The sequence below is a fragment of the Vicia villosa genome, linkage group LG5 (assembly GCF_029867415.1).
Source record: "Vicia villosa cultivar HV-30 ecotype Madison, WI linkage group LG5, Vvil1.0, whole genome shotgun sequence".
In the NCBI taxonomy this organism is placed as follows: Eukaryota; Viridiplantae; Streptophyta; class Magnoliopsida; order Fabales; family Fabaceae; genus Vicia; species Vicia villosa.
Window position 1 is genome coordinate 162844673 of NC_081184.1, and position 18895 is coordinate 162863567.

Sequence of the window (18895 nt, forward strand, 5' to 3'; positions counted from 1 at the left end):
ACCAAACTTGAAAAATCAGAAGAAATTATATCATCAAACTATATTGAATACACTGAAAACCAAATTTCACGACAAGAGTAGAAAACAAATCACTTAAGAACATTGTGTAAATACATTAGTTAGGAGGACTTAATATTTGTAACAACTTTTAGTAAGTCAGAAACAGAAGTTAGTTACAACAGAAGTCAGTTTGTTTAAGGATGCAACCTCTTATATTTGTGTTATAAATTTCGGTCTGGACTAATAAAATGCATATCATTTCAGTATGACCTCACCATTAAAATAATGGCCTATATACAAATTTAGAAGAAAGTCACATATCATGCAATTGGGTTACGTAAGGCCGGCCGATACAACCCCTCTTCTCTATAATCTGTTCCAATCTAAAGTCAACTGATATGATTCTTCTACTATCTATTCTTATCTCGTGGTTCTCGTTGCTTATATAATTCAATAACAAAATGCATATAAAACCAAATTAAGGTTCAACTTAGAAGAAGCACACACAGGGATAGAGGTGAATAGTGAATAGATTAAGCCATGGAAGTTGAACGCCCACTGAAACTTTACATCATTCCATATCCAGCACCTGGGCATATGATCCCTCTTTACGACATAGCAACTATGTTTGCCTCACGTGGCCATCATGTCACAATCATCACCACTCCCGCCAATGTCCATTTCTTTACAAAATCTTTCTCCTCCGCGGATCCACTCTTCTTCCGCATTCACACCGTAGAATTCCCCGCCGGAAAAGTCGGCCTCCCTCACGGTGTTGAATATATGTCCTCCACCACTGGTCCTGCCACCTCTGGAAAAATTTACACAGGCGCAATGCTCCTCCATGAACCTGTTGAAGATTTCATGGTGAATGACCCACCTGACTGTATCATCGCCGACTGCATATACCCCTGGCTTGATGACTTGGCCAACAAGTTTCAGATCCCTAGCCTTTCTTTCACCGGATTCTCTCTCTTTACCATCTCCCTCATGGAATCTCTCAGAAAAAATCATATACTTCATTCCGATTCGGATTCAAATTCATTCACAGTTACAAATTTTCCTCACCCTATCACCTTGTGCGCAAAACCTCCGAAGATATTCACAGGTTCAATGAAAATTATGCTTGAGAATATACTCAAAAGCAACGGGCTCATCGTCAATAGTTTCGCTGAACTCGACGGTGAGGAATGCATTGAACACTACGAGAAAACTACAGGTCGCAAAGCTTGGCATCTTGGTCCAGCTTCTCTTATTCGCAGAACCGTTCACGAGAGAGTAGAGAGAGGAAACAAGAGCGTTGTGAGCATGCATGAGTGTCTGGGTTGGCTCAACTCGAAGAAAGTTAACTCAGTGTTGTACATATGCTTTGGAAGCATCTGCTATTTCTCTGATAAACAACTATACGAGTTTGCTAGTGGAATAGAAGCGTCGGGTCATGAATTTGTATGGGTTGTTCCAGAGAAGAAAGGGAAGGAAGATGAGAGCGAAGAGGCGAAAGAAAAATGGTTACCTAAGGGATTCGAAGATAGAAACATTGAGAGGAAGAAAGGTTTGATTATTAGAGGTTGGGCTCCACAGGTTATGATGCTAAGCCACCAAGCTGTGGGTGCATTTATGACGCATTGCGGGTGGAACTCCACGGTGGAGGCTGTCGCTGCGGGGGTTCCGATGATAACATGGCCGGTGCATGGGGAACAATTCTATAATGAGAGACTGATAACTGAGGTGCGAGGGATTGGAGTGGAAGTTGGTGCAACAGAATGGTGTTTGAGTGGTTTTAGGGAGAGGGAGAAGTTGGTGTCGAGGGAAAGCAAGCATTGAGAAGGCTGTGAGGAGATTGATGGACGGTGGTGATGAAGCTGAGGGAATCAGAGTGGTTACTCGAGAGTATGGGGAAAAGGCTAGACGAGCTGTTGAAGAAGGTGGCTCGTCTCATAATAATCTGTTGGCCTTAATTGATGATCTTAAAAGGTTGAGAGACTTCAAGCAGCTTGAGTAATTCAAAGAAATGTTTTAATTTACTATCTGAGTAACGCAATCAGACCTGTCTTAATGAAAATCGCAAAAACCTTCACTGTGACGCCGCCGCAACCGTTTTTTAAAAGTCTGATGGATCCTGAAGCAACATTGTGAACATTGTGGATTGATTATGAAGTACTTGCTACTATGACAAATTTGATATGAATTTCATATACGTGGATGTCTGTATATTCAAACCTTTGGTTGGTATATTGTATTGATATTGATGGAGAAGAGAAATTATTTAGATAAATAATTTAGTCATTTAAATTAATGCCTAATTTATATTAGAAGTATTTTATTGGTATTGTTATGTAATTGGGCTTTATATAGTGTTTGGGCCTTCTAGTTAAGTATCAACTATGAGTACTATATATGTAATCCTTTGAAACTTTGAAAGAAAGAAATCAAAGAAATCAAAGTTTATGTTTATCTTTTATTTTAAGTCCTTTAATTTTAGTGTTCTTCCCCTTTTCTATTACAAACCCTAGATTATAGTTTTGATAGGATTAACTTCTTATCAATTGGTGCTTTCATCCATGTACTCAAATCCTCCTATGGATTATGCTTATCATACACCTTCATATCATTCATGGAGCACTCCTCCTACTACCTACCCCACAAACCCTTCTTCCACATCTTCATTTCCATCTTTTCCATGGGAACTTTTTACACCTTGCTACACTCATGGATCATCATCACCAAGTTTGTATCCAAATCATGGGTATTCACCACATCCATCTAATGCCAACCCTTATTCATCCTATTCATCATCTCATTATTCATATTGCTATAATAATTATCATCAACAATTCCAACCAAGAAACACCTCTTCCACAATTTATCATCAATATCAAATTCATTCTAGAAATAGAAGAGATTTTGAGAAGTATCTCCAAGGGTCTCATTCCTCTTTTAAGAAAAAGAAACAAAAACAACACAAACAAATGACCATCAGTCTCCATTCTAGAGAGCTCGCTTTCAAGATTTCAACAAGGTCGGGTTTCTCTTTCCGATCTTCATCAGCTTCCTCCGCGCCGGCTTCCTCAGATCCTTCCATTTTCGGGTCTTCTACAACTGGATCGTCATTGTTCTCGTCATCCTCAGCCTCTAGGGCCTCAACTAGCCCGTTTGGAGCACCGTCATCGGCTAATTCAACACAGTTTGGAGCAACGTCACCAGTTTCTTCGACGCCATTTGGAGCACCGTCGGATTCTTCACTAGTTGGAGCACCTACCTCGGCTTCTTTGACTTCTTCAACGATGTTTGAGCCACCGTTGTCGTCCTCGACATCTTCTACTTCGTTTGGATTTGAGTCTTCCACGATATCGTCTGGAGGAACATCATCTGCTTCGACAACGTCAACTCTGTTTGGTGGAACATCATCTACGACTGCAACAACATCTTTTTTCAACTCGTATGAGACCAACGCGAAGGTATTGTTGTTTAATGATGTTTTAGAACATAATGCATATAAGGTGTTTGATAAAATACCTCTCTATGTTTCTGATGAGCTTACGGAAGATTCTAATTCTAAGACTGGGAAATGGGAATGGGAGACTTTGTTGAAAGCTCAACAAGTTGGGGTTTGGCTTCTTCAATTAGGGCTTGTGATTTTTTCTACGAGGTTGATTAGGCCTTGGAATATGTTACCGGGCTACGAACCGAGATCTTCCATGGAGTCTGTGAGAGTTCCTTATAGTGAGTTTTTGAGTAGGATTAATAGTGATCAGGTTTTGAAGGTGCAAGTTGATGGGGTTCATATAAAGTATAACTTGAAGTCTGATTTTGAAGGTGGTGAAGTTTCAAGTAGTACTACTAGGTTGCAAGAGGAATCAGAGTCTTTGGTTAAGAGTGTTGCACCGACAAAGAGGATTGCTGTTGTTTATACTACAACTAGGCCTAGTGATACTAGAACTCCTTATGAAAAGATGCTGGAGAATGAAGTGGAGTTTGGATGAGAGACGTTCTGGTGTATTCTTCAACCCTAGTTTGATAACCATGTTTTGTGTTGCTGTACTGGTGGGACTTCTCCATCGAGTCCGTGGAAGCTTTTCTCAGAAAACTCTTGGTCAGATTAGGAACCGCAAATCAGGAACTTCCGATTGTACAAAATCATCTGAAAAAGGTGAAACAATAACATTTGCTGATGTTGCTGGTGTTGATGAGGCTAAGGAGGAGCTAGAAGAGATTGTGGAATTTCTTCGAAATCCGGATAAATATATACGACTTGGAGCTCGTCCTCCTCGAGGTGTTCTCTTGGTAGGTCTTCTAGGAACATGTAAGACTTTACTAGCAAAGGCTGTGGCTGGAGAAGCTGATGTGCCATTTATAAGTTGTTCTGCTAGTGAGTTTGTTGAGTTGTATGTTGGTATGGGTGCTTCTCGGGTGCGAGATCTCTTTGCAAAGGCAAAGAAAGAAGCACCATCCATTATATTTATTGATGAGATAGATGCTGTGGCTCAAAGTCGGGATGGTAAATTTCGCATTGTAAGCAATGATGAACGAGAACAAACCTTGAACCAATCGCTCACTGAGATGGATGGGTTTGACAGCAATTCAGCAGTGATTATTCTTGGAGCAACTAATCGTGCTGATATCTTAGATCCTGCACTTCGCCGACCAGGAAGATTTGATCGAGTAGTCATAGTGGAAACACCTGATAGGATTGGAAGAGAATCCATCCTGAAAGTTCACGTTTCTAAGAAAGAACTTCCATTGGCCAATGATGTTTACATTGGTGACATTACTTCTATGACTACTGGATTCACAGGGGTGGATCTTGCGAACCTAGTAAATGAGGCTGCATTATTTCCAATCAAGAAGCTAATGACTTGTTCTGCCCATTTATTTTTTTTACATCCATTGGTTTTGGCATGCTCCAAGAAGGGTTTTAACACTTTGGGTACTGTATGTTTTCAACTAGAGAATTTAAATTGTGCTGAGCATCCTTACAAATCTGTTGCACCTAGTGCTGTTTGGACTGTGAAGAAGAATGTTATGATTGTTCAGTCTAAACAGTGGGATCCAGGAGAGGAAAAAGAAAAATTGGATTTAGCAATTTGGTTTTTCAACCTTGAGGACAAGGTTGTTTTTGAAGGGGTTGGTAATGATAGAGAAGAGAAATTATTTAGATAAATAATTTAGTCATTTAAATTAATGCCTAATTTATATTAGAAGTATTTTATTGGTATTGTTATGTAATTGGGCTTTATATAGTGTTTGGGCCTTCTAGTTAAGTATCCACTATGAGTACTATATATGTAATCCTTTGAAACTTTAAAAGAAAGAAATCAAAGAAATCAAAGTTTATGTTTATCTTTTATTTTAAGTCCTTTAATTTTAGTGTTCTTCCCCTTTTCTATTACAAACCCTAGATTATAGTTTTGATAGGATTAACTTCTTATCAGATATGGTATGGGTTTTATATATTTCCTTTTGTTGAATTATGGTTTAGACTATTTTTTATAGGGATGATGATGTTTGTACATCTTTGATATTAAAATACTCGTCACCTCATTTTATTTTCATCTTTCATATCATATTCCAAATATATTACATCACTTTCTTTAATTGATTATATAATTTTTAGTTCCCATTCTAAAAATTAATTTTCTTTTCCTTAATTTTTTTGAAAATTTCTTCATTGACCTCCTAACCTTTTTGGTCACCTCCGATGAAATTCTCATAATGTACTTTTTTTTTGGAGAGGGGTGTCTTCGGAGATGCATATCCGAAATATTCTAATATTTGGTCTTGGAATGTTTCGGATATGCATTTCCGAAAAAATTTAATAATTATTAAAAAATTAAAATAAAGGAGAATCAATACAATTAATAGTATAATTAATTGTATTAATTAAAAGATATTATTAAATATATATCATTATCATTAAAATATAATAATAATTATTAACATCTTTTTTTAAATTAAAATATTTTGTAGTTATTATTTATAATTAAATTTTTTCAACAATTTTTTATGCACTATTACTTTATTTACAAATAAATTATTTGATACTTTATTTTAATCGAATAGAATAGAATTTAATTTTAATAAAATTAAAAAAACAATGATAATATTTTAAAAAAATTAAAAGAAACTTTTTATTTCATATAAAATCAATTTGATAGAAATTATAGTAGTAAATGTAAATCGTACTTTGTTAAGTGAATAGAATTAAAATTTAAGTGAATCTCTAGTATAATTATACATATAAATATTAATTTTATTCTTTAATTTAAATAAAATTGAAGAAAATAAACTGTTGTATTCAATTATATTTATGTCTGCCAATTACTAATTCTTTTCATTTTGGTACTTTAATTCTATGCATAAAACTTTAATTATAAAATAGCTAAATTATAAATATAAATAGTTTAATAGTTAATTACAAAATATAATTTTAACTTTAATTAAAATTTATTATGTTAATTATAAAATATCTAAAAGTAATAAAATTTATAAAAAAATACAATTAAAATTTTAATTTTAACAATTAAAACTTAATTCAAATTTATAAATAAATTATTAAAATTTAAAAATTAAATAGGAAATTTTAAATAATAGAAATAAATGAATATGGCAGTTTTTGGGTCATTCTAATATAATAAATTCATTCTAATTTTGTGTATCATTATTAATTCAATATAACAAATTTCCAAAATTATTAACATATTTTTTTTATTATGTACTTATTCCATTTATAAGATATTTTATTTCATCGGTCCAAAATTTGAAATGGTTGTTCCCTATAATTAAAATCGATATATTTGTCTTAATTAACTAATAAATAGTATAAATCTTTGAAGATCTTAATTTTAAACCACCATTTCAAAATAATTCTATACTTCAAAACTTCTGCGGGAAGTGTATTTTTGAAATCCAAAAAATGGGATTTCGGAAATGCATTTTCGAATTCTGAAAAAATTTGAAAAAAAAATTATTTCGGAAATGCATTTCCGAAGTAAAGATATTTAGGAGTTTTCGCTGGGTCAGCCTCATAGGAAGGTGAAGAAAGAAATTCTCATTTTTTTTTATGCATGATTCCTAGAAAATTAAAAGACGTGACAAAGATATAATTTATTTTTAATAACATGCCAATAATGACTAGGATATAGTTTATCATTTAATGTTATTATAAAATAAAACATATATCAACACTTATTATTGGACTTTAAGCCCAAGTTTCTCCACATCTATCCAAAATGGTGTTCTTACTGTCACTCTTCTAAAAGAAGAAGTTAAGAAGCTAAAATTAAGAAGTTAAGAAGCTAAAGGTTAAGTCTATTGAGATTTGTAATTAAACTTATACTGACCTCTATTACTTTGTTGCTTTCTTGGTTATAATATTTGGTGATGTAATTGTGAAATGTTAATGCAAGAATAAATGGTGTGTGTGAAATATATGGGGATGTAATTGTGAAATTTTAATGCATGAATAAATGAATAAATAGTTGTTGTCCGTTCTTTTCACTACTGAAATGACTTTTACTTCGGTTATACAAGCGAGGTAACAAATAAAACATGATAACTTGTCACTTTAGCCTTCGATTTTTGTGAAACTAATTGAAACAACAAACTAGAGTGAAAAATAAGGCGGAGAATTGTGTACTGTCAAATTTAAATATGAGAAGTTGAATTTATTCTATTTTGTTTGTGGCATGCTGGGTCACTCGGAGTAGAGATGCGCAGTCGATCCGTTTTGCTATGACTGAAGATGATGGAACAAATCAAAAAAAAAAAATCCAAATGAATTTTTAATTCGAATCAACTATATGATTTATTCGAATCATGCATAAAAAATGTTAGTATGTTTTAAATTTTCTAACTTGTGATTTAAGGCACGCATATGTTAGCTTTAGCCCTGCTTGCTCATGATAAAAATACATTGAAAGGGATCAAATCTAACTTATTGAATGTAAGGAGAGACACAAGGTACAATCTACAATGAATATATGATCAAATTACAATCAAATTAATCAAAGCAATAAACCAAATTACAAGTAATAAAAAAATGTTACAAAAACATTAAAATACATATGAAAAATATGAGGATTATACCGTGACAGACATCACAATTTCACTTAAAACAACTCATTTAAATTTATACACTCAATGATGATCTCGTGAGCAATTTTTTGGATCTCCATGAATTTAGACTTCGTCGATTTGTCATCAATTATTATATTTGAGTTAACAACTCTTAGTATACTTTTTAGTATTGACTTACTAGATATCATATTTAGTCTTCTAAACATTCCAAACTTCTTTGGCAGATCGCTTTATTTTATTTAAGACGTTTCACGATAACATATAAAATTGTGCTAGTAAACTATCTATCACAACTTCTATAGAATTACTGTTGAAGTGTTAGTTCTAAAAACATACTTAAATATGAAGCTACATATATCATTATGAACTAAATAAATGATTCTCTCTGACTGATTTTGTGACTTTGGCAATTTAAAGATAAGTTGCATTAATGTGATTTTTGAAAGTAGTAGAAAAATATTTAGACTTGAAAACCAGGAAATCATTGTATATGGTAAAGAAAGAACTTTAAAGTTCACCGAACCAAATGATGGTGCTCTAGCGTTTTCTTTCATAAATCTAACTAATTATTTATGCGTCTAAATCAATTCTTTGAATTCCTTGCTTCTGAATCAATTTTGATTATGCAGCAGAAAATAAACAACCCAACTTCTGATGGTAAAACAGTAAAAGAATATACAATACTAAAATTAATAACGAACCAACACATTATGTCAACTCAAATGCACACACCTTAATGCTTAAGAAACACGATAATGTCTCATAGCAAAAAAGTTTGTATGGTAGATTATAAAAATCATTTGGGAAAGTTATAATAAGAGTGACTACTTTTATACTTGTCTTTAGTTTGCAGCCACGCAAGCTTGCTTGGGAAACTAGTTATGCTCTATTTTTGTATTTATAGTTTCGCCTACTTTTTATAATCTCCATAAGCATTTATGGCTTAAAAAAAGTAATGACGAAAATATGATTAAATGGTGTTTAAATTTAAAAATAATTTATGTATATAATATATCTTAAAACCATAAGAAAGAAAAGAAGAAAGAAAACTGATATGATTAGTTTTTGGGACTTGTTTACGGATCCGTTTTGTTAATGAATTATATTTTTGATTTTTTAAGATTTTGATAGTTATAAATATGTTTTTATCTCATTTGTTGTTAATACAAGTTACGGAAAATACTTAAGATTGTTCAAAAAGAATTACAAGTGTGAGTAGTGAGGAGAAATTTCACTTTGGTTAGGAATGTAGAGACTTTAATATTTATAAGTGGGAGAACCCACACACCTATTGCCTTAGAGTTTTGGATGAGTATGTGGTGTGTCTCTCACAAAGGAGTGTTGCTCATGAAAGGAAAAACCCCAAAGTTAAAATGATCTCACGTGTTGAACCCCCTCCCCCAGAATTTTCCTAACAAAGATAGATATCCTAGTGATTCTTCTATTCAAAGTTTGAAAGATTTGAAAACACTTGGGTAGAAGCATTGAAGGTAGAGGAATTAATGCTTGCAACCCTTGCACAAGATGATGGATAAGAGCAGAATTGTCATTTTCTTGTGCATTGAAGATAAAGTTTTAAGATAAATTGTAAGGGAGAAGATTGCGACTGAGATGTGGGTCAAACTTGAATCAATATATATATATATATATATATATATATATATATATATATATATATATATATATATATATATATATATATGACCAAGTCATAGGCTCGCATATTGTGTTTGAAACAACAATTTTATTCTTTTTGTATGTGAAGAATAAATATATTGTAAAGCACTTGGAAGAATTTCACAAGATCCTTGATGATTTGAAAAATATTAAGGTGAAAATTGAAGATGGGGACAAGACTCTACTCTTGTTAAGCTCATTACCCAAATCATTTGAGTACTTTAAGAATACTCTTCTTTATGTCAAGAAATATATTATCACTTTGGATGAAGTTCATATGACCGTAAGATCAAATGAGATATGAAAGTTGAAAGATATGAAGGCTAATGATAGTGGTCAAAGCTTAAGTGTTTCAAGAGGAAGGATGGGGAGTAGAGAAAACCAGCAAGGGAAGAGATTATGGTCAAAGTCCAATTCCGAGGTTTTTGATGAGTTAAAGCTTAAATGTCTCACTTGTCACAAAACCGACCACTTCAAAAAGGATTTCCACGAAAGAAGAAACAATCTTGATTTTGTTCAGATTGTGATTTCCTCAAACAAAGGTGGTTATGAAAGTGTTGGTGCACTAATGGTAACAAGTTTGGAGACAGGGAATAGTTGGGTTATGGAATCATGTTGCTCTTTTCACATGTGTCGAAGGAGAGAATAGTACTCAAATTTAAAGATTTTCGGAGCTTTGTTATGATTTAAATGTGATAGAATGTTTGTAAGAATCAGAACCAAAGAGCTTTAGAAAAGCGGTCAAAAGCAAAGATAGTCTAATATGATTAATGCCGGTAAATTATGAGATTAATCTACTGATGAAGAACTTTATTTTGGAGCTTGTGAAACTACCTAAGAAAGAAAGGTTTATTGAATACAAGTGGATTTTCAAGAAGAAGGAAGGTATTCCAGGAATTGAAGAACCAAGGTTTAAGGAAAGACTTATATCGAAGGGTTTTTCTCAGGTAGGGAGGATTGATTACAATAAAAAAATTTAACCAATGGTAAAAAAATTGTTTTATAAGGGTACTTATGGAAATTGTAAATCAATATAGTCTTGAGTTGCAATAGATGGACGTCAAAAGAACTTTCTCATATGGAATCTTTGAAGAGACAATTTACACAAAACAACCGGATGGTTTTGTGGAAGATAAGGCTAAGGTATGTTTTTTGAATAAATCTTTGTATGGATTGAAACAAAGCCCAAGACAATGGTATATTTCAGTTTAATGAATTTCTTCTTAAACATAGTTTGGTAAGAAGTAATTATGTCAGTTGTATATACATATTGAAGACGAATGAGAAAGATATTATCTACCTCCTTTTATATGTTGATTATATTTTAATGGTAAGCTTTAGAAAAATTGAGGTCGGTAAGCTCATGGAGTTTTTGAATGGTGAATTTAATATGAAAATTTTTGGTGAAGCTAAAATAATCGTGGGTATGGATATCATGATATGTCGTAAGAAGAGTGAAATGTTCTTATCCTAATCTAGTTATTTGAAGAACATGGTGGATCAATTTAAATGCGAGATGCTAAAACCTTCAACACTCATTTGAGTCATCGCACAAAGCTTTTGGTTAAGCAATGTCCTCAAACCGAGGAGAAGAAGAATATAATTGAGATTACTCATGATGTAAGTGGGGTTGGAAGCAATATGTTTGGAGTGGTTTGTAGTAGATCATATTTACCATATGTAGTAAGCATAGTAAGTTTGTGGTCAATCCTGATCAGGTTCATTGAGAAGATTTGAAGTGGATAATGCTGAGGTATTTAAATGGCTCTCTAAAGGGTAGTTTAAAGTACACAAAGTCAGTTCAATACGAAGATTCTTTAGAGGGTTTTGTATATTCAAACTATGCAAGCAATGTGGACATTAAGATCAAGATTCAAGCATTGTTTGAATTTGATCAAGTTTATTGAAGGGTAATTCAAGTTTTGGAGAGAGCAATAAAAGGTGGGTGGTGGTTATATTGACGTCACCATAAGATTAAAGTCAATGTTGAGAATTATTATAATATGTCTCGAAACCTCAAGTGAGAATAGAGAAAATATATACTTCGGCTATCAAATATGGTTCTCTCTCATTCGTTGTCAGCACAAGTTACAAAAAATGCATAAGGTAGAAATTCTCATGAGAAGCAAAGAGTAAAAACTTAGAGAATCATATTCTTAGAATTTTGCAGTTTTTTGAGGATATCAAAGAAATTTTAAAAGTACTTTAAACACCTTGTATTTACATGATTTTTATATTAAGAGTTGAAAAAGATTAAAAAATATGTGGCTTAAAAAATAAAGTTTAAGTTATAAACTCGCTAGGTTTAACTTATAAATGCCACTTGTACATTTTATTTCAAACACATTCAATCAAACAATTTTTTACTCGCATTTTGATCCAATTTATTTCTACTTTACGTTTTTCTTAGTCTAATTCTCAAAAAGAAAAATGTGCTTAACATTATTTGAACTAGTATAAAAAAGTTATAAACGATGGACAAAGTTCATTCTCATTGTAAATGTTTGAAGACTTGAGATTGAGAGAGCAAACCAATTGAATGAAGAAACCTACCATCAACAAAAAATATGGTACACACACAAGAATTTATCTTTCTTGTGCAAGGAGAATAAATATTTGAAAAAAGAAAAAGCATGTGTGGCCCTTTATAATATGAAAGAAAGCACATGTGAGGATTCTTGAAGGCAAGTCCAAGGAACCTACCCCTAAATTAGAAAATGGATGTGGATGGAACACTTTGACATAAAGCTACTACAAAAACAAAACACCTCTCTATGATTTTAAAACTTGTCCCAATTGTTGACCCAACCTGTCTTTGATCTCCAACACATATACTTGATAGCTAATCAATAGCTGACTTTATTCACAAAAACACTTAAAATAATCTAATCACTTTTTAAAAATGTTTCCATCATATTATGCTTGTGATCAAGTTGGGTTTTTATATTAATTTATTTATTGAAGGAGTCTTATTGTGCAATTTAATTCATGATTATAAGGTTCTTTTCTTTAATTATACACCATCTTTGTGGAATTAGTCTCATGTTTTTTGTTTTATATTTATGTATTCTAAACATTTAATTGTAAAGATTAATTCTTTTAAGTTAGAGAGGACTACAATTAGAGATGATAAACAAGTATGTCAATTTTGTTTAAATTTATCCCGCAAAATCTGCACAAAAACGGAACGGAGTGAGGGCGGGTATAATTAAGGGTACAAACTTAAAACTTTGATCCGCTCCGAAAAAAAAAATAAAGACAAGATGGGACAAGTCCGCAGGTACTATACTTTTTAAGCTTAAAAATGAAAAGAAAAAAATAATATTAATATCTGCCCCCACAAATAAAACAGACACAAATACATTAAAGGATGCGGACTTAAATTCTTAACTTATTTCATACTAACGTACGGGTAAAACGAACATATCAAACACACAGACCAGAGCCATTTTTCCACTCTAACCACAACGGAAGATAAAAAATATTCTCAAAAAAATTAACATGAGTAGAGTTGATTTCAAATTTAAAAGCTCTCATTAATCTGAAATAGATCCACTACCCTCTCATGACAATTAGGTCATGTTTTTTATTATATACGTATAGCATATGTTTATGAAGAATAGTCTTCTCCATTTATAGCTTTTTTGGTCCTTTCACCAACCCTTAGATTAATTCTTGAATCTGACGCAGTGGTTAGGTAAAAATTTATTTAAGAAATGTAGTATTTCTTGAATCTGAATACTTGATGTGACATTACTATAGGTAAAATAAAATTTGCATTTGAAGACTAGAGTCAAATATTATTTAGTTTTAAATTATTATGTTTTCGGAGTCACGTATTTGAAAATAAACATGAAGAAAATACACATGAAACATAGTACAATGATATATTAATAAGTTAAATTCAGTACGCAGTTGCATGAAAATAAAATACTACTACGTGATAGTGGTGGCTATTTGAAAATAATTGGTAAAAGAAAAAAAAAACTTAGAAACACAATTTGAAATTGTTGAGTAAAAAATATACATTTAGATGAGAAAGGTGGGGTAGGGGTGGAGAATTTTATGCATGAAGACCAGAAGCATGATTGACGCATGACAATAGCTTTAATAATGATTTTAGAATTTATTTAGACGGAGAACAACTGTAACTGTGGAATTCAAACTTTATTAGAACTTTCAAACTCATAATTCAACTGAATAATTCAACATTAATTGAAATTCACTAACTACTTAACTTTGATAATCTTAATAATACTTCTAATTTTGTTATAAAGAATAAAAATAAGTAAAATTTATTTGATCTACTTTATTTAGTAATATTTATTTAATTTAAATTTTATTTTGCAATAACACCTTTTACTCCTTATATCATTCAATTTTTTATAAATTCGTCTAGAAGTTAACTTTCTGACGTTGAAATAAAAGGTTATTTATTTAATAAATTATTTATAAAAAATATAAATATAGTTTGTCAAATTTTGAAATATGTGCTGCATTGGTGAATTTCTGACTGAATAATTCACCTAAATTTTTTTTAACATAAAAATACAACTTTATATAAAAAATTATAAATGATGAATTTAATAGACATGCACTCATAGGATAAGAATTCGCAAAAATATCTACATATAATTGATTTTAAAATATTTTATTAATTTTTTATCGGATATTTTATATTGAAAGAGCGTCTTGTATATCTCAAAAAATATAGTGTATCTAAGAATTAATTTATGTATAAATGTTGCTCAAATATATTTATGTTTAAATATTTTTTTATTTTTCAAAATAAGATAGTATATAAATAAAAAATAATATTTATATTCATTTTTAAAGAAACATTCAGAACAGAAACCTCTCATATGTTTCTGGAACTGCAATCATTACTAAAAAAGAAGTACTTGAAGTGAAAATCAAGTAATTTTTGCACCAAAAACCGCCATTTTCTTACACAAGTAGAAATAAAAAGGTCACTCTTTTTTAATCCTAGTCCCATCAAAATCCAATCTTGGATAAACTCTCTTTCAATCCAAGTTTCATTCTCTTCTGGGTTGTCTTCAAACTTTCATCCAGTACACTGTCAATGTCTTTCACATTTTGCTTCTCTCTCTACTTTCTCTCACTAACACTTTTCATTTTTAAATCTACCATTTAAATTAAACTCTTGTTTCTCTTCTTGTTTCACTACTTTTTTTATCTTTCATTTTTTCATTCATGTTAATGTAGTTTGGTTTTTTAGAACATTTGTGTCTGTTTTTTTTAAGGTAGAGAAATGAAAAATCCGACCAAATTCTAGGATTTTTAGTTTTTGTCTGGTGAGTTCTTCTTTGATTGAAGGTGCTGAATTAACAAGGAAAAAAAAATATGAAGTTGAGTACTTCATTTTTGTTTATGGGTTTGGTTTCTATGTTCTCTTTTGTTTCTTCTGCCATGGTGGCCACAAATGAAGGTACTAACTACATGTTGCTGAGTATTCATTTTCTCTCTCAGATCTTGACTTTTCACTTTGTTAATCTCTGTTTGGCTGTTGAATAAGTTTGCAAGTTTTGAGATTAATTAATTGCTTTTCATGTTCATTGTACTTCTGTATTGCCTTTTAAAGAGTGAAACTTGGAACTATGGTGTTATTTATTATTCATATTAATGAAGATTTGTGTGTTGTGTTTTTTCTTTTTGTGCTTAGTTTGGGCGCTTAAAGCCTTCAAAGAAGCTGTGTATGAAGATCCACATAAGGTTTTGTCCAATTGGAATACTTTGGATTCAGATCCTTGTGATTGGAATGGAGTTTCGTGCACCGGAACTCGAGATCATGTCATCAAGCTGTAAGATTCATTTGGTTCATGTAAATTGTAATTAGTCTCTCATTCAATGAACATCTTAATCATAGCTTCTTCAGTTTTTGGAGGCTCTGTGTTGGTTATCTATGGTTCAACCCTGACAAAACAAATACGGACCCTTTTTAGTTATATTCTAACCATGACATTTATCACAACTTAATCAAGAAAAATTTGACACTAGCTCGCTTTAGACACCTTCAAAGACGGCTCTGGTCTTAGTTAACCTCTTATAGCATAAGAGTTTATCATATTAGTTAGCAGATTTCTAATCTATATATTGGGATCTTTCTTTGCAGAAACATATCAGGAGCATTACTCAGAGGGTTTCTTGCTCCAGAAATCGGGAAAATAACCTACTTGCAAGAATTGTATGATTCTCATCCAGAAACCTTTATTTAATTAGTGAAAATGTGTTACAGTTCATGATTCGTTTCATGGTTTTGTGACTGATTTGTGGTTCTTATTGATGTAGGATCTTGCATGGTAACAATCTCATTGGAATTATACCGAAAGAATTGAACGCGTTGAAATCTCTTAAGGTGTTGGATTTGGGAAAGAACCAGTTATCCGGACCAATTCCTCGAGAGATTGGAAATTTGACCGAAATCGTGAAAATGTAATAGGAAATCAATATGCTTATGCTATGTTTTTTCTTATTAGAGAAAATTATTGACTTTTGAAGTCTAATCATGGACTTACGCATTCAACCCGATTTTGATTTCTTGTAGAAATCTGCAGTCCAATGGTTTGACTGGTAGGTTACCTCCAGAGCTTGCAAATTTGAAATACCTTCAAGAACTTCGGCTCGATAGGAATAAGCTTGAAGGGCCTGTTCCTGCTGCCAGCACTTCAAATTTTTCTTCGAATATGCATGAAATGTGAGTAAAACTATTTCAATTATCATCCATATAGTTTGCTTATGGATTCACTATCAAAATCTGGATCTTGTTAATCTGAATCCTATTGATCGCATTTTATATTCAGGTATGCATCAAATGCGAATTCGACTGGCTTCTGTCGTTCGTCGCTTAAAGTTGCTGATTTTTCATATAACTTTTTGGTTGGTAGCATACCGAAATGTTTGGAGTATCTTCCAAGGTACTTTTTATTTTAATCTAAATAGCATGTTGCCGTTCTAGTCATATCCGTACTTAAAAAACACGAACTACGTCTTACAGGACTAGCTTTCAAGGGAATTGCCTCCATGTCAAAGACGTAAAACAGCGGACGAAAGTTCAATGTGGTAAGTATGACATAATATATTTTGTTTTGCGGATCATAGTTTGTTTTACATCTAACAATGAGTTATTGTTTCATAGCTGGAGCTTCAGCTGCTCAAGGCCATCCAGTAGTGAAACCGAAGCACCAATCTAAAGCCGAACATGTATCAAAGCATCAAGGAGGTTCAAAACCTGCTTGGCTTTTGGCTATAGAAATAGCGACCGGAACCATGGTTGGTTCTCTCATTCTGATTGGAATTTTCACTGCTGTTCAAAGGTGTAACAAAAAAGCATCCATCATTATTCCTTGGAAGAAATCTTCAAGCGAGAAAGAGCAAATTTCAGTATATATAGGTCGGTTCCTCACTTTCTTTGATTGCTACCGACGACCGTGTATGGCTATTTCAATCATATTTAACACGATATCAATGTGCAGACTCGGAGATGTTGAAAGATGTCAGGAGGTATAACAGACAAGAGCTTGAGGTCGCTTGTGAAGATTTCAGCAACATAATCGGATCCTCACCGGATAGTGTTGTCTACAAAGGTACAATGAAAGGTGGACCTGAGATTGCCGCGATTTCCCTATGCATCAAAGAAGAGAATTGGACTGGACACCTTGAACTTTATTTTCAGAGAGAGGTAAATAGTGCATTCCAACGCTTGCAGTGTGCAAAAGACATGAGAAAAGTGATTAAATCGATTGTTTGATTTTTCTGCTATTGGTGTCATTCAGGTGGCAGACTTGGCAAGGTTAAATCACGAAAACACAGGAAAACTACTAGGATATTGTAGAGAAAACGCTCCATTTACAAGAATGCTGGTTTTTGATTATGCATCAAATGGAACGCTTTATGAACACCTACATTGTTGTAAGTTGAGATTCTTAGCTAGTAGTGTTTTATATATAATTTTTCTGTGTTATGTTCTTTAAAACGGGAAAGTTATGTCTGCAGATGAAGAAGGGTTTCAGTTATCTTGGACACGACGTATGAAAATTATCATTGGCATTGCTCGTGGACTAAAGTATTTGCACACTGAAATTGATCCTCCATTCACTATCTCTGAGTTGAATTCAAACGCCGTATACCTTACAGAAGATTTTTCCCCCAAGGTATATAAGAATTGTTTAGAACGCGTTGATGTTTATATGCTGTATGTTATTGTTGTCATTGTAATGAAAATTTTAAATTGCAGTTGGTTGATTTTGAAAGTTGGAAGACAATTCTCGAAAGATCAGAGAAAAACTCCGGTTCCGTTAGCAGCCAAGGTGGTGTTAGTATTCCTCCAAACTCCCTTCGAGCGCGCTACCTTGATACCAAAGGAAACATATATGCTTTTGCAGTACTTGTACTTGAGATTATCAGTGGCAGATCTCCGTATTGCCAGGACAGAGGTTACTTGGTAGATTGGGTAAGAAATTTCTACAAGTTTCATTACAGTTATTATTATTACTAGCGTGCAGACGGGCACTCACTCTGACTCTGATCACTTTTCTCAAATGAAGACCATATTTCGTGATCAAGTCTCTAATCGTGTACTTGTTTGTATACATGTGATGCAGGCGAGAGATTATCTTGAAATGCCGGAAGTAATGTCATATTTAGTCGATTCCGAGTTGAAGCATTTCGGATACGATGATCTCAAAGTAATATGCGAGGTGATAACTCTCTGTATTAGTCCTGACCCTAATGTATGTCCATCAATGCAAGAATTATGCAGCATGCTGGAGAGCCGAATCGACACATCAATAAGTGTGGAGCTCAAATCTTTAGCTTGGGCTGAACTAGCACTTTCAACATAATTGAGTAATCAATACTCAAAACTAACAACATAAATTGAAGAAGCATGCTGCTACCTATATAACCCATTATGCTTTTCTGACCAATCACCTTTTTGTTGCTTTGATTAATTTTTTTTTGCCTATATATATAGTTTACCTGTAAATGATTGCTCATAAAGGAAATTTGTAAGGAAGAATCCATGACAAGTATCTTGTATTGGTGACTAAAATGTAGAAGTCTATAAATTGATTAATGAATGGAAGAAGAAAAATTGTGCTGTTGAAAAGGACCACAAAAGTCA

At 32.6% G+C, this 18895-nt stretch overlaps 1 protein-coding gene and 2 pseudogenes across 2 annotated transcripts; all 3 read left to right on the plus strand.

Moving 5' to 3' along the window:
- The first annotated feature begins 432 nt into the window (after nt 1–432).
- LOC131608052 (scopoletin glucosyltransferase-like) lies at nt 433–2650 on the plus strand (annotated as a pseudogene).
- Nucleotides 2562–5160, plus strand: LOC131605906 (ATP-dependent zinc metalloprotease FTSH 9, chloroplastic-like; annotated as a pseudogene).
- A 9454-nt stretch (nt 5161–14614) lies between these two features.
- Nucleotides 14615–18880, plus strand: LOC131603618 (probable LRR receptor-like serine/threonine-protein kinase At1g63430). 2 transcript variants are annotated; one of them, XM_058876008.1, is made up of 13 exons: nt 14615–15202; nt 15437–15575; nt 15887–15958; nt 16063–16206; nt 16319–16468; nt 16575–16688; nt 16769–16833; nt 16910–17164; nt 17247–17452; nt 17547–17682; nt 17767–17924; nt 18008–18223; nt 18375–18880. In XM_058876008.1, exons 1-13 carry the CDS (start codon nt 15118–15120, stop codon nt 18612–18614), a joined length of 1980 nt encoding a protein of 659 aa, XP_058731991.1. In that variant the 5' UTR covers nt 14615–15117; the 3' UTR covers nt 18615–18880. The 2 variants fall into 2 exon arrangements, with proteins under 2 accessions (XP_058731991.1, XP_058731992.1); XM_058876009.1 differs by having other exon boundaries at nt 16775–16833.
- Nucleotides 18881–18895: the final 15 nt, after the last annotated feature.

Bases quoted from the DNA above. Each gene is read 5' to 3' on its own strand.
- LOC131603618 (XM_058876008.1), top strand. From the start codon at position 15,118: ATGAAGTTGAGTACTTCATTTTTGTTTATGGGTTTGGTTTCTATGTTC. The intron at 17,165-17,246 runs GTCGGTTCCTCA...ATCAATGTGCAG, and splicing joins GCAAATTTCAGTATATATAG to ACTCGGAGATGTTGAAAGAT. The intron at 18,224-18,374 runs GTAAGAAATTTC...CATGTGATGCAG, and splicing joins GAGGTTACTTGGTAGATTGG to GCGAGAGATTATCTTGAAAT.